The sequence below is a fragment of the Mus musculus genome, chromosome 5 (assembly GCF_000001635.26).
Source record: "Mus musculus strain C57BL/6J chromosome 5, GRCm38.p6 C57BL/6J".
NCBI lineage: Eukaryota > Metazoa > Chordata > Mammalia > Rodentia > Muridae > Mus > Mus musculus.
Window position 1 is genome coordinate 34,471,472 of NC_000071.6, and position 15,847 is coordinate 34,487,318.

General features: G+C 43.8%; 1 protein-coding gene across 1 annotated transcript in view; it reads left to right on the forward strand.

Annotated features, from left to right (window-relative positions):
- Fam193a (family with sequence homology 193, member A) overlaps positions 1 to 14,987 on the forward strand; it is a 116,526-nt gene extending 101,539 nt beyond the window's left edge. Inside the window, exons 20-21 of the mRNA NM_001243123.1 lie at positions 4,255 to 4,336; positions 14,183 to 14,987. Coding sequence (NP_001230052.1) covers positions 4,255 to 4,336; positions 14,183 to 14,276 — 176 coding nt within the window. The 3' untranslated portion in view covers positions 14,277 to 14,987. The remainder of the gene's footprint in view (positions 1 to 4,254; positions 4,337 to 14,182) is intronic.
- The last annotated feature ends 860 nt before the right edge of the window (positions 14,988 to 15,847 follow it).

Here is a 15,847-nt window from a genome sequence, read left to right on the forward strand (position 1 = left end):
TGAAAATGCACTCCTCTGTGGCCCTGACCTGTGCCCTGTCACTTACATTTGTTTTCTTCTTGCCAGTTCTCACTCTGTGTTTTGATTTTGCGTAAGTTAATCATCTGTGCCCTTTGTTAGGGTTTGTTGTTGTTGTTATTGTTGTTTAACTCAGATTTTCCCTTTTCCCCTCTTCCTTTTTAGTTTTCTGCTCTTACCTTTATTTCTTTTCATGTGATTTTTCTGTTTTGCTGTTCATTGTTTAATTTTTTAATTTAGAAATTCAATTTGGGGCCAGGTGTGGTGGCACTTGCTTTTAATCCCACCACTCCGGAAGCATAAATTTGTGAGTTCATGGACAGCCATGGTTATGTGAAAGAACTGTTTCAAAAAAAGAAAAGAAGAAAAAATGTCATTTGTTTTCATCCCTCTTCCACCTTTATTGATAAAAGTGTTTGACACTTGGAATTTTCCATCAATTGCTATCATTACTTTAATTGTATCCCAAAGACTCCTTTGAGACAAAGTGGCTCAAGCTGCTGCACACTTAGTGTGTTACCCAGCTGGCTTCAGCTCTGCTGCACCTCCTCCCCGAGTTCTGGGAGCACATGCTTGTGCCACCATGTTTGACACTGGGTCTGACAGGTTGTTTAGAAATGTTACGGTTTTCATGTTGTTGGCTTTCTGTGTGCATGGTTTTTTTCTTCCTTTTACCAGGTAGCATATTTGCAGCTTGAGTTTCTAGGTGGGTAGGCCTATTGTTGCTCATTTTTAGGTCGTGTCCCACCCACCCGCCTCTCCCCGCCCCCCATCATGGTTAGTGTGTGGGCATTTCTTTCTCTGGAAATGTTCAGATCTCCACTTATAACCTAACATAGAGCTTTCTACTATTAGAACAGAATACTTGAGATAATCAGTGTCTAAAGAGGGAAGGCTTGTTTTGCTCTCAGTTCTTAAGATTTTAGTCTCTAGTCAGCCCCATTGCTTTGGGCTTTGGGTGAAGCAACACATAATGACAGAAGAAGTCAGTTCACCTTAAAATGACTGGGAGGCAAGAGATGAGGGCGCGGCCGCAAATTGCCACTCTTCCTTCAAGAATGTCCCCCAGTGACTTAACTTCTTCCCTAAAGTCCCCACTGGGGAACTCTTCCCATAGTCCCTTGACCTTTGTGGGACCCCTGCAGTCCTAACTATTGTGTGTCAGCTTTTGTGAAGGTCTCATGTGAACTTAAGGTACAGATGTATGTCTGCCTTCTGTTATTTGTGATACATAAATTACTTTTACTGAAAGTACTTTGTCACTAAGATGCATCTCCATTTTTTTGGCGGGAGGCAAGGTGGAATGGGATGGATAAAAACGTTGTCCAGGCTAGCAGTCCTCCTGCCTGCCTGCCCTCCTGAGTAACTAGAATTACAGGATGCACTACCACATAACTCCAAGGTTAGCACAGAATATATAATGGGGCCCTGTCAGAGTTGGGAGTCAGAGGAAAAAAGAAAGGTTTTCTTTGGTGAGTTAAAGCCATTCACATTGTTATAATAACTTTATAGTTGGCCTTAGTGTTATCACTATCTTGATAATTACTTTGAGTGTCTTGTCTGTATTGGTTTTTTCTTTGTGGTATTTTGTTCAATGCTTTTATTTCTAAACATATTTGGTACTTAGGAAAAATTGAGGTTTTGAACACATATGTATGTCTTAATTTTTTTTTCTGTTGCTATAATAAACACCTGGGATAAACTTGACAAAAAGATTTAGTTTCTCTCACAGTTCTAGAGAATGAGAAGTGCAAGACCCAACAGCACTTATCTGTTGTAGGCCTTGTGCTACTTCCAGAGAGAGCAGAAAAGTCCCAAGAAAACCAGATGTGTTCTTAGGAAGATGGGATAATGGCCCACTTTAGAACATACGTTCCTTTTTTGGGTTTGTTTGTTTGTTTGTTTGTCTGTTTGTTTTGGGGTGTATGTGTGTGTGAGAGAGAGAGAGAGAGAGAGAGAGAGTCTTGTCTATGTCTGCTGAGAGAGAGAGAGAGAGAGAGAGAGAGAGAGAGAGAGTGAGTCTTGCCTATCTGTCTGCTGATACCAGCAGAGGCCAAATGAGAGTGCCGTGGTGCCCTGAAGCGAGAGTTACAGGCAGCTGTGAGCTGCTTCACATGGATGGGCGTTTGAACTGGCATCTCCTGGAAAGGCAGCAAGAGCCACCTCTCCAGCCCCCAGAACATGCACTCTATAGAAATAATCTGGGGCCTCTAAAGAAAGAGCTGACTCCTGTGAGTCATTCGTGAGGCTCTGCCCTCTAGGTCCCAGCTTCTAGCACTTAAATAAGGAGGTAAGCCTCAGTGTGGGTTTGTGGGATCAACTGTGGTAGATTGCTTTAGACTACTTCAGTGCCCCTCTCACATCCTGCCTTATTTTGCTTCAAGGCATTCACCATACTTCCTCCGTCCTCTGTAGCTGCCAGTGAGCCAATTCCACTCTTCCTACTTTGCTATTCCCGTTCCTTCTCTTCATCTTGCTCATTTTCCATTGCTCCTGCTTTTTCAGAGTATAGCATCTTTAGGTAATGCTTAGGACAGGTTTTCTTCTAAGTGCCCTGGTCCTCTGATAAATGGAACATAGCCTCAGCATATCCCCTCTCATCTGCTACATCCTTGCTCATTGGCAGTAAATGTATTGGCTCCATTAGATTTAAAGTTCTTAAGTTATATTTGCATTTTAATATGCTGTGGAAAAACTGTTCTCAGTATTAAATATGGCTTCTTATACTAAAGTTTTATAAATACTCATTTATTTTATATTTTTGAGATATCTTCTCATGTAACCCAAGCAGACCTCCAACTTTCTATGTATCTTACAATGACTTTGAACTTCTCATCCTTCCGCCTACACCTCCTGAGTCTTGGGATTACAGGGATGTATCACCATGTGCAGTTTCTATGTAGTACTGTTGATTGAACCCAGAGTTTCTTGCATGCTGGGCAAACACTATGCTAAATTAAGCTAGACTCTGAGCCTGAGACTGCTAATTCAAAAGTCTATGATAGGCACTGTAGTATTACTACCTGCACTGGTGTGCTCAGTGCATGTGTGCAGTTATGACTGCCCCTGCTCTGAGACTGAAAAGGCTGCTGAGCTGCACTCTTCACACACCTGCAATCACAATTTTGCTTTCCCCTGACAGGACCAGATCTATAGACTTCTCCATTTATGTGTAAGTTTGTCTTTCCTTTAGATCCTTTATTATTATTCCTTTTACATTCATATATTTGTTGTGTGGATACATATGCATGCTGCAGTGCAAGAATGGAGATCAGTAGGTAGTTCACCCAGTTTGCTTCTCTCCTGCTGCATGTGTGGTGGGAATCCAACTGAGGTGGTCAGAGCTTGGCAGTGGCCCTGTTTTGTTCCGTTTTGCCTTTTTTTCTCCCCTCCCCCCAAGATAGGTTTTTTTTGTGTCACCCAGGCTGTAATGGCTAAAATAACAGGTTCACTACCATACAATCTTCTTTCTTTGCTTTTTATTTCTACTACTAGAATCTTCAAAGGTAGGGTCTGGTCTGGAGTGCAGCCCTGTGCAGGTATATGGAGCTTTCTGTGAATCATCGGCTATCTTTCCTCTGAAGCTTGTCTTTCCTTCTTTCTGAGTTTAGATACCCAGAGGCTCTCTCCTGGGCTTTGTTGCTTTTCAGAATGGACACTCCCGGTCCTTGGTACTCTTGTCATGCACGTTGCCACAATGGCAGTGCTGTTAGGCAGGTGAGATGTGCCCTAGTTATAGCGCTGTGGAAATGTCCCATGATAGAACTAGCGTGATGGTTATTTGGGAGACTGAGGTTCATTCTTTTAACAAAGAAGTTTAAGCTCCCTCTACCTTTACATTTTCCTTGATACTGCATACTTGGAGCCAGACTTAGGGAAGTGATTCAGACCTGGCACAACAGGGAAGAAAAGTTGAAATTCTCAGACTGGACTGAGATTCTGGGAAGTAAAATGTCCATCAACTAGTGGCCCTCTGGTGTCCTGGATAGCAAAGCAGGACTGCACTTCTGATGTGAAAGACTCGAGTTCTGAGTTAGGGCTCTCTCCAGCAGGTCTTATTGATGGGACCTTGAAGTAGTAATGGCTTTGTTGGGCACATGAGTGAGTAGCTCTAGGTAGTCACAAGAGCAGTCTGCCCTCCTGGCCTTTTGCAGAATCTTGTCTTACTCTTTGTATTTATTCTGGTGAGATGGCCAGTCTGATAATGTGAGGTGTCTCCTTCCCTTCATTTTACAGATGATGTTTTTCTGCCTAAAGACATCGACCTGGACAGTGTGGATATGGATGAGACTGAGCGGGAGGTGGAGTATTTCAAAAGGTAATATAAGGCCTGCATGTCAGGACATTGGTGGGTTCCTGTTTGCCAAGCTTTTCTAGTTTGCCTGTTCTTGTGACCGTCCCGTGACATTTTGGTCACTCTGGATAATTGTCAGTAACAAGCCAAATAGCAAACAGTCCCACCCTATCCCACCTCATGCCAGCCATACCCCCACTCTTGTGTACACAATTCATCTTCACTAACTTCTTTCATCAGTGTCCATGTGTTCAAAGAGCAGTTGAGAGTGGTGGTTCTCCTGGTGGGCCTGAATCAGCAACTTCACTTCAGAACCTGACTCCTCCAAATCTGCTGTTTCTGACTCTAGCCACCTGTGTTCAGCACAAAGACATAGGTACAACTCTGAGCATTCATATCACTATCTCATAACTGGCTGTAACTACAGACCCAGGGGTCTAATGTCCTCTTCTCAGCTCTTTGGACACTTGTACTCACATGTATATACCCTGACACAGACACATAGACCTACACGTAAGTAAAAAGAGGTAGGTATTTTAGAAAAAGACAAATGGGTCTGGAAAGATGGCTCAACAATCAGAAAAGAGTCAAGTAGTCCTTCTCCAGGCCTGCAGTTCCAGTCCTCCACATCCACTAACCTTCTGCAACTAACTCCTGTGGCCTCCACATACACATACACACACTTGTAAATAATAAAAATAAATCCTTTACAAAAGAAAGAAGATGGCAAACATGATCATATGTCAGTAACCATAAATAAAAAGAAAAATTGTGCTCAGATGCAGTGTCTTAAATGTGTGTTCTCAGCACTCAGGAGGCTGAGGGAAGCATCACTGTGAGTTCAAGACCAACCTGGGCTACATAGTGACTTGCAGGTGAACCTAGGCTAGCTTGAGACCTTGCCTTTTAAATCTAATCAAAATAAGTTATAACACATTATATAGATTGAAATAAAAGTATCTGTTAGAGCAGTGCTTCTCAACTTCCCTAATGCTACAGCTCTTTAATACAATCCCTCATGTTGTGATGACCTCCAACCATAAAATTATTTTTTTTAAAGATTTATTTATTTATTATATGTAAGTACACTGTAGCTGTCCTCAGATACTCCAGAAGAGGGCATCAGATTTCGTTACAGATGGTTGTGAGCCACCATATGGTTGCTGGGATTTGAACTCGGGACCTTCGGAAGAGCAATCGGCGCTCTTAACCACTGAGCCATCTCGCCAGCCCCCATAAAATTCTTTTTGTTGCTACTTCATAACTAATTTTGCCATTGTTATAAATAGTAATATATATCTGATATGCAGGATATCTAATATGTGACCCCTGTGAAGGTTCATTTAACCTCTTAAAGAGGTCACAGCCTAGAGGTTGAGAACCACTGTATTAGATGATATTAGAAAGTTTGAATGTATATTTGTTTATGCATACTATTTATAATGCTGTACTTGAAATAGCCAGACATGGTGTTGTACACCTGGAATGTGAATTCAAGACCAGCCTGATGTACAAACTGAAGTTGTCTTTAAAAAGCTCCAAAAGAAAAACAGAAATGACAGACAAGAAAAAAAGGACTACAGTATTGCTGAGAGTTGTGGCACATGACTTTTTAATCCAGTCATTCAGGAGGTAGAGGCAAACAGATCTCAAGTGATTTTGAGACCAGCCAAGACAAATGTTGATAAGATATTTGTGATAGAAACAAAACAAAAACCAAATAGAACGTGAGTATTGACCAGTGAAGAACCAACCAACTGGTAAACTGGTATACTCTTAAGAATGGGATGGCTGTTCTTGGTTGTAAGTTTGACAACCAGTTGTAGTTAATACAGTATTAGCTAAAACCCAAGTGTATGGATACAGCTCTGACGGGTTGTTTTCTTAATTAAATTATTTAAAGTGGAAAGATCCTCTTTTCATCTGTCCCACCTTCTGGTGGCAGCCTACATAGAGATCATGGAAGAAGGAAGTTCTCTTTACCTGTTTGCCCTCACTCTCACTGTCAAATCCATTCCTTCACTAGTATTAGAGCCCACATCTTTGGGATTCTGACATAAACAGAAAACTGGCTGAGATGCCCAGCCTTGTGGACTGAACTGGATTCTTGGACTTTACATCGATCAATAGACAGCCATTGTTGAACTAGCTAGACCACAGCTTGTAAGTCATTCTAATAAATAACATGCATACACGCATACACACACACACACAATTAATTCTGTTCCTCTAGAGAACCTGGACTAATACAAAGAGATAGGACAAAATAAAATTTTGTAGGTAACAGTTCCCTTCCTGGGACAGGAAGAAGAATGTATAAAATAGAGGTCTTTCCAAATTGCTCAGCCTTCAGCTGTAATTCTTAGCCAATACAGAAAAAAGTAACTGAAGGCTTAAACAAGTTGACAGGAGGGAATAAAAATATTTTATAAAGTCTTCTGTCTACAGAGTAAATGTGAAAGAACATCACAAAGGCTAGTTGTGTGGGGGTCAGTACAAAAGTTAAAATTAACTTGTTTTTCTCTACACCACCAATAATCCAAAATTGTAGTTTAAATAGATCCAGCTTGTATGGGCTGGGGATTAGTCTCATTGGTAGGGGACCTACTTAGCTGTTTGAGGTCCTAGGTTCCCTCCAAAAAAAGAAAAGAGGACAAATAGTAAAGGGTGAAGCAGATAACATTTACCATAGTACCCAACTCACTGCACTACCCATAATTGAAGCTAGCAGAGGTTATACAAGACTTACACTCAGAAATTTAGGGAGCTTTTAAAGGAAAAACATTATAAAGGGGATCAACCAGGTGGCTAAACAGGTAAAGAGAGGCACTTGCTGCCGAACCTGACAACCTGAATTCCATCCCCAGACCCCACATGATAGAGGGAGTGATTCGATTCCAGCACGTTGTCCTCTGACTCCCACACTTGTGCCTTGATATACATGTGCCCATATATACATATAATAGGGAAGGGAATGAGTGTTTCAAAAGAAAGGGGGAGAAGGGCTCACTGAGGTTGGAGAGAGATGGCTTCAGTAGTTAAAAGCATTTCTTGCTCTTGGAAAAGACCTGAGTTCATTTCCAAACCCTCTGATAGTTCACAACTATAGCTCCAGTTCCAGGGGATCCAGTACCCCCTTTTGGTTTACTTGGGCACCAGGCATGCATGAAGTGCACATACAAAGATGCTGTGAAAACACACATACACATAAAATTTAAAAGATGACAACAACAAGGCCTGATGAAGGCCTTACAGACCTGTTCAAAGACAAGAATTAACAGCTATTGAATTTCCCAGATCTTCCTGTAGGCTTAAATCCCAAGAATGGTCATTGTGTTAGAATTCTTTAAAAAGAGAGAGACAGAGACTGATAGAATGAATATGGATATATATTAAGAGGATTTAGTAGAATGGCTTATAGGCCAGGGTGCTGTTAGTCCAACAACGCTGTCTCCCAGTGGAAAGGCCACAAAACTGGATGTATCAGCTATCTCTATTTGGCACTAGAGTCTCAGAGCATTCATAGAGAGCTATGAATTTAGTCTATTTAGGAATCCTAAAGAATTGGATTTTAATACCAGCAAAGGAATGCTTCAACAGAATATATGGACTTGCCAGCGAGAGTAAGAGCAAGCAGGCTGTTTTCCTCCCCCTGTGTCCACTAAAAATGGCCCAGACGTAGCATGGGTCTTCCTATCTCAAATGAGCCAATCAAGAAAATCTCACATAGGAATAACCAGCAGTTTGGCTTTTAGTTGATTCCAGATCTAGTCAACCAAGATTAGCCATTACAATCATGGAACTTGTCTTTCTAAAGCATGTTAGAATAAATTGTGATTGAGTCATGGAGAGGAGGAGGAGGAGGCGGCTGTGCAGTAACACCAAGGAGCAGAATTCAGCAGCTCCCACATGCTTTTCTGTCCATTTTGTTGGTAATCACCAAAAAAATGTATGTCCCTCCAATAGAATTCCACTCTACATTAAGAACAGCTGTCTGTAATGCAGCATCAAGGAAGGTTTCCCACAACAGCATACGCACACAGTGACCAGGCCAGCACAAGACACGTGTTGCCAGATTACATGTGAATTTATCCACTTTCAGACCTTTATCATTATTCCTCAATGCTGAATCAAGATAGAGCTTAGCAGTACAGGGTAAGGCAGGAAAATAGGTGACAATGTATCTTTTTTGAGGTGACCCACAAGGATAGAGCCATGTGTACCAGCTAGCTGTGCTTTTTTCATGAATTAAGGCTCAGTAAAGTCCATTTTTCAATTATGGCGCAGGGAGTATAGCTAGTTGGTAGATTACTCTAGATTCAGTCCTCAGCACTTCATAAAACCAGACATGGAAGAGATTTCATCCCTATAATACAGGCACTTGAGATGTAGAGACAGGAAGCTCATAATTCAAGGTCATTGTCAGGTACATGGTGAGTGGAAGAACAGCATGAGACCCTCACTCAAGAAATAAAATGTTAGCTGGGCAGTGGTAGTGCACACCTTTAATCCCAGCACTTGGGAGGCAGAGGCAGAGGATTTCTGAGTTCAAGGCCAGCCTGGTCTACAAAGTGAGTTCTAGGACAGCCAGGGCTACACAGAGAAATCCTGTCTCAAAAAAAAAAAAAAAAGAAAGAAAGAAAGAAAATGGGAAATGTTCACAGATACAAATGTATGTGTTAAAACTATAGAGAACACAAGGAAATTACTGCGGTGAAAAGCCAAAATGCTTCTGAGAGAAGGAAGAACTGAAGCCAAAGTAGTGTGGCTTGGTAGCTGATGGGGTGTATACCTGACATTTAGTTGTCAGGACAGCACGGGCTACACTGGGGTGGTCAGTAGAGATTCCGATTCCATATCCTAGTATGGAATTACACATTTCAGTCATTCATGTATGCTGCAGCTTACAAGAAAGGTAAGTATGGTTTGGTTATACCTCCCCAGAAGAATAAATACAAAGGAAGGCAGTTATCCCTACCCATTTTAAAGTTGTAGAAGCCTCCACTGAGACATTGTGATGGTCATGCAGAAGAAAAAGCCATGAAGCAGCCTGGTGGAAATACTGGGCCTGGCTTCTTACAGAAGATAGAGCAGCAGAAACTTTAGAAATGAAGTTCTTCATAAGTGGGGCTATGGGAGCTGTTTATCCAAAAAAGAAAAACTGAAATTGGCTACCAGTTCCACACCATTCTGAAAAGACAATGCTTCATGGTTAAAAACTAAAGGGGCTGGAGAGACGGCTCAGTGGTGAAGACAACTGATTTATTTTCCCGAGGTCCTGAGTTCAATTCCCAGCAACCACGTGGTGACTCACAACCATCTATATAATAAGATCTGGTGCCCTCTTCTGGCCTGCAAGAATACATGCAGGCAGAGTACTGTATACATAATAAATAAATCTAAAAATAAAGAAAAAGAATTTAAGTGTCAAAAGCAAGCTTTTGGCTGAGTTAAAGGTATAATGCAGAGAAACCTGGGTTTGGTTTTCAGTACTACTCACAAAATAAAACCTTTAATTTGGAAGAAAATAAATGTTTCTGAAATGAGACTAGGGAAAGTTTTTTCTTTTCCTTTGTTTTTTGTTTTGTTTTTGTTTGGTAGTGGGGGGAGGGGTGTAGCAAACTTTATTGATGGTATTCAAGAGAGTAGGGAGGGGCTACCTAGGCCCCTCCTGTTATTATGGGGGTCTGGGATGGAATTTGTGAGGGAGATGCTCAGTGTTGGGGGCTGAGTTGGGACAGGGACTCCTCAGCAAACAAGGGCCTCCCTCTTGCTCTCAGTGTCTTTGGTGGTGTGGGTGGTAAGGGTTTCTTACTTCTTGGAGGCCATGTAGGCCAAGAGGTCTATCACCCTGTTGCTGTAGCTGCATTCATTGTCATACCAGGAAATAGGCTTTACAACGTTATTGTTGAGAACAATGCCAACTCCAGCATCAAAGGTGGAAGAGTGGGAGTTGCTGTTGAAGTTGCAGGAGACAACCTGGTCCTCAATGTAGCCCAGGATGCCCTTCAGTGGGCCCTCAGATGCCTGCTTCACCACCTTCTTGATGTCATCATACTTGGCAAGTTTCTCTAGGCGGCATATCAGATCCACAAGGGACACATTGGGGGTAGGAACACGGAAGGCCATGCTAGTAAGCTGCCCCACGGCCATCATGCCACAGCTTTCCAGATGAGCCATCCACAGTCTTCTGAGTGGCAGTGAAGGCATGGACCGTGGTCATGAGCCCTTCCACGATGCCAAAGTTGTCATGGATTACCTTGGCCAGGGGGTCTAAGCAGTTGGTACAGGATGCATTGCTGACAATCTTGAGTGAGTTGTCATATTTCTCATGATTCACACCCATCACAAACATGGGGGCATTGGCAGAAGGGGCAGAGATAATGACCCTTTCGGCTCCAACATTCAAGTGGGCCCCGGCCTTCTCCATGGTGGTGAAGATACCAGGAGACTCCACGACATACTCAGCACCAGCCTCACCCCATTTGATGTTAGCGAGATCTCACTCCTGGAAGATGGTGATGGGCTTCGCATTGATAAGCTTCCCATTCCCCGCCTTGACTGTGCTGTTGAATTTGCTATGAGTGGAGTCATACTGGAACATGTAGACCATGAAGTTGAGGTCAATGACGGGGTCGTTGATGACAACAGTCTCCACTTTGCCAAGTGGAGAGCAGATGGCAGCCCTGGTAATAAGGCAGCCAATACAGCCAAATCCATTCACACCAACCTTCACCATTTTGTCTACAGGACAAGGCTGGCACTGCACAAGAAGACACGGCTGTCTCTGGAACAGGGAGGAGTAGAGAGCTGGAAAAGTTTTCTTATTTGAGCCATAACCTGGGTGCAGAGGTACACACCTCTAGTTCTTTTACTCAGGAGGCTATAGTAGGGTGCTCACTTGAGTCTACTCAACAAAGCTAGATCACATCTCAAAATACGTAAGAGCCTGGTAAATGATACTGCTTCAGTAATGCTATTTGCACATCTAATGTAAGGCTTGACGGTCAACTGAACAGACTTGCCTTATAGAGGAAACTCAAGCATAATATTAAGTAGAAGAAACAATAAGGTAAAAGATATGTACTCAATATGATTCAGTGTGCAGATGCTCAAACAGTACATCCAGACTACTGCTGAGTATTGAGGTCTTATTCAAGTGCCAGGACAGCAAGAGCTACGTTGGGACATTCACTGAGGCTTCTGCATCCTGGTACCCTGTATACATGTGGGCAGCACGTGCAGTCCAGCGATGGCAAACCTAATGGCTCTAGATCTTAGATGTGGATGAGGCTGGCCATTTGCAGAGCCTAGGAGGCTTTGGGGGAGCAGCTTGTATTTTATGTTCTCTCTTTTTGGGGGGAGGGGGTTTAAGACAGAGTTTCTCTGTGTAACCCTGGCTGTCCTGGAACTCACTCTGTAGACCAGGCTGGCCTCGAACTCAGAAATCCGACTGCCTCTGCCTCCCGAGTGCTGGGATTAAAGGTGTGTGCCACCACGCCCAGCTTGTATTTTATGTTCTTGAGTCTCTGGTAAGCTTTGCCTTTGCAAAGGATTGAGCTTGTTCCTGAATGATTGGCTTTAGGCATTTCTTACTGCTTTGTAGAGAGAGGGGACTGGGATGTAGCCTACATATGTGAGAGACAGTTGGACAGAAGTATTAGAGGTTTAGAAGGTTAGCTCCAAAAGAAAGGAACTTTGATTTTAGAGTGGAGATGGCACAGCCCTTCCCTGGCAGACACTTTTTCTTTCTCCATCTAGACAGAGGCCACAAAATGGACAGTACCTAGCTGAGCAGTGACAGGTACCTGATTGAATGATTGGACCACAGTTTATTCAGCCCACAGGAAAATCACTTTAGGTTTCATTATAATTTCTGCTTCCCAGTTGTGAGCTGGGATGTTAAAAATGAGAAATTACACAGGAGTCTTTAAACAAAAGAAAGTACTCTGGGGGCTGGAGAGATGACTCAGTTGTTAAGAGCACTGGTTGTATTTACTTAAATTGTGTGTGTGTGTGTGTGTGTGTGTGTGTGTGTGTGTGCATGCACACATACACTTATGCCCACAGAAGATAGAAGGGCGTATGAGATGCCTTGGAGTTACAAGAAGCTGTGAGCTACCCAAAATGGGTATTGGGAACCATCTATGGGTCCTCGGTTACGCATTCTCAACCACCAGGCCATCTCTCCATCCTCAAAGGGTCGTCTTTTTCAGAAGCTATTTAGCCTACAATGTTTGTGGCTCAGAGCACAGAGTTGGCAGGTAGTTGAAGCCTGAAGGCCTTCATGTACAGTGGACATTGTGTAGAGAACAGATGGAAGAGAGGGCCAAGTCTTGTAACCTTTCTCACCATAGTAAGTTCTTACTTTTTGAGTGAGTCCAACAGTCCAGAACCTCCACTTAGCTGTCACCCTTGGTGCCATTTACTTGCTGCAGGCTATGGGTCAGACGCAGCCTGCCTTGCTCATGTGTGACTCCTCCTGAGCTAAGAGAATGTATATACTGAAGGAGTTGGGAAACAGTTTTTTTTTTAGGATTTATTTATTTTATGTATATGAATACACTGTAGCTGTACAGATGGTTGTGAGCCATCATGTGGTTGCTGGGAATTGATCTCAGGACCTCTGCTGGCTCCAGCCCCCTGCTCTCTTGGGCCCCACTCGCTCTAGTCCTGCGTGCTCTGACCCAAAGATTTATTTATGTAAGTACACTGTAGCTGTCTTCAGACAAACCAGAAGAGGGTATCAGATCTCATTATGCATGGATATGAGCCACCACGTGGTTGCTGGGATTTGAACTCAGGACCTTCAGAAAAGCAGTCAGTGCTCTTAACTGCTGAGCCATCTGACCAGCCCCGGGGAACAGATATTTTCAGACACACAAAAATTATACAAACTGGATTTTACTCTCTAAATGTTGTTTCACATGAATATCAGAGACATCAGCTTGAGTCTGTATGGCTGTGGTTGCTTGTGTGTCATTGAGGCAGGGTAAGAGATTGCTACAGACTATAGGATCTACCAAACTTGTAGCACTTTCTGGTCAATTACAGAAGTTTTGCCTGGCTCATGGCAACCATATCCTTAAGCTTAGCACATGTTCTTCCTAGCAGCTCCTGTGACATAAGGTCCTGGTCAAGTAGCTATCTACTTGTGACCCTTGTGGCTCTCCTACATACCTAGCCACATTGACCACAGTGTGCCTTCCTTCATGAGACTCATAGTGCTGTGGAGGCTGAGCCGGCTGGTAGCGTCTTACCCTGAACACATCTACTGTTTTGAGTGAGCTCATGCAGTTGACCACAGTTGTGAGGTATGTATCACAGAAGACCTGCTGCAGGACTGTCCTGGAGTTCTGTCTCCTGTGTGGTGATCTCTGGCCTGAAGCTGCCCAACAGTTCCTTCTGTTGGGCAGCAGGCTATGTTTTAGGTAGTAGCTTAGATGTCAGCACATCAGAATCTACATCAGTCTCAGGTGCTTCTGGCATAGGGAAATAGCAGGACTCAGGCCCTTTTTTCAGGCATAATAGTGACTGATGTCAGCTGTTCTCAGGTAGATACATGAGGTTTCCTTGAACCCTTCAGTGATATTTGGTTAACTCTCCCTCTCCTACAGTAAATGCTGCTTTTCTTATACTTTCCTGGCTGTCTCCTAATCACAGTATCAAACGACACCAGAAGATACACAAGCCACTTAACTTGGCCAGTATCCTGAAGGTGGGACCACTCTTCCAAGCATGGAGACTTTTGAGCTCAAACCTCACTGAGCCTCCATAGTGAATTGCTAGCAAGAATCATAGGTTGGCTCGGTGGTTGCCAATCTGGGTTAAGACTCTGTCCTGTGACAATTTGCCTTTTTGTTTTGGCAGATTCTGCTTGGACTCTGCAAGACAGAACCGACAAAGACTATCCATCAACTGGTCCAACTTTAGCTTGAAGAAAGCCACCTTTGCTGCCCACTGAATGAGGACTGCCTGGAGAGGGATGTGTGGGAGGCAGCTGGGCTGCGCCACTCAAGAGCCAAGCCCCTCACTGGCTCCCCTAAGCTTCAGTACCCACCCAGGGTGTGTAGGGCGGGATGCTGTGGCCTGATACCCCGAGACCGAGAACTTGCTGCTCGACCTGCGTTGTTAGCTTGTGTGCGTGTAGTCTGTGAGTGAGACTTCTTTGATTGTAGCTCTGTGCTGTCGGAATGGAACAGTAGTTCCCGCCAATTCCTCCACCACCACGGCCTCAGAGGCCTGGGCCGTGGCCAGAGACGAGTTTGCATCATCCACGTGGCTCTGTCACCTCTGCATCTCGACCTGTCCTGTCATCTGTCCCCGCCAGGGTGTCAGTCATCCCTCAGCTCCCATGTGCCCTGTGTCCCACCCAAGGCGGGCTGGGCGGGCAGGCCTCCTTTGTCCTCTTTCACAATCTACTGTTTCTGAGTGTACACGTTGCGCTGTTTGTGTTTGACCCCCTGACTTGTAGCCAGCTTGTGTAAGACCCCTTGCAGAATGAGAACGTTAAAAACAAGAAACCCACCCAGTACTCACACCATCAAGTCTGTTCTAGAGCGTACAACCGTATTAACACGGAGGCCTGCCTGGCTACTTTTTTAACATATTGTTAAGTAATATTAAAATCATGTCTTTCTTTTTGAAAGATGGAATACATTAGTACAGCAGGAGACCCAGTCTGGTTGCTTTCTGCTGGGGATGATGGGTGTGGTGGGAGGTATCAAATGGGTGATATTTGTTCCCAGGGAGCCACGGCCACCAACCCCAAAGGTGTTCCTAGGTCTCCAGGTTCCTGGTTCCCTCAGTTGTCTTCTGAACACCAGGCTGGTACAGGTAATGAGCAAGACACAACAGCCAAACAAATGATTAGGGTTCATGTGTTCATGCCAAGAATTACCAGGAAGTTGCATGATGAGGTTGTGGGTTATACCCAGGTCCCTAGGACATGGAATAGAGACTAAGGCTTTGTAACACAGAGCAGAGGGTTATTTACAACCTTGTATGCAGGTACCTATCCACATCTGGGGGAGCAGGGGGGTTGTGATCTGTAGTAGAATACTTAATTGGGTTTAAATTAGGAACAAAGTAAATGGTATTGAAAAGTGAAAGAGTAGTGGCTTGGTTAGTACCATCTTTGCCCCTTTAGGAGCTAACAAAAAGCTTACACAGTTACCTGTGGGTTCGTGTAATTTCAGCTACATGGCTCATATTTTCAACACTGAGGCATCCAATACCTAGAAGATGACTAAGTTCTGAGTTGGAAGATCATCAGGCCAAGGCTGACAATGACAAGCTAGTAGAGCCATTGTGGAAGGCAGGGGACAGTTGGTCCTAGCCTTCTGAAGACTTTTCACCAGAGAATGGAAGTGTGAATCAGTACCCAGAGGAGGTACAGAACAGGTTGCCTTCTTTTCTTTTCCAGGTGACAAAGCAGCCCATCCCTGTGTTCCTGGGACAGTGGAACAAAGAAAAGCAGGCCGGGATGTGACCTTGCATAAACAGTGTTCTTGAAAGGGCAGAGATTCTAGTTCT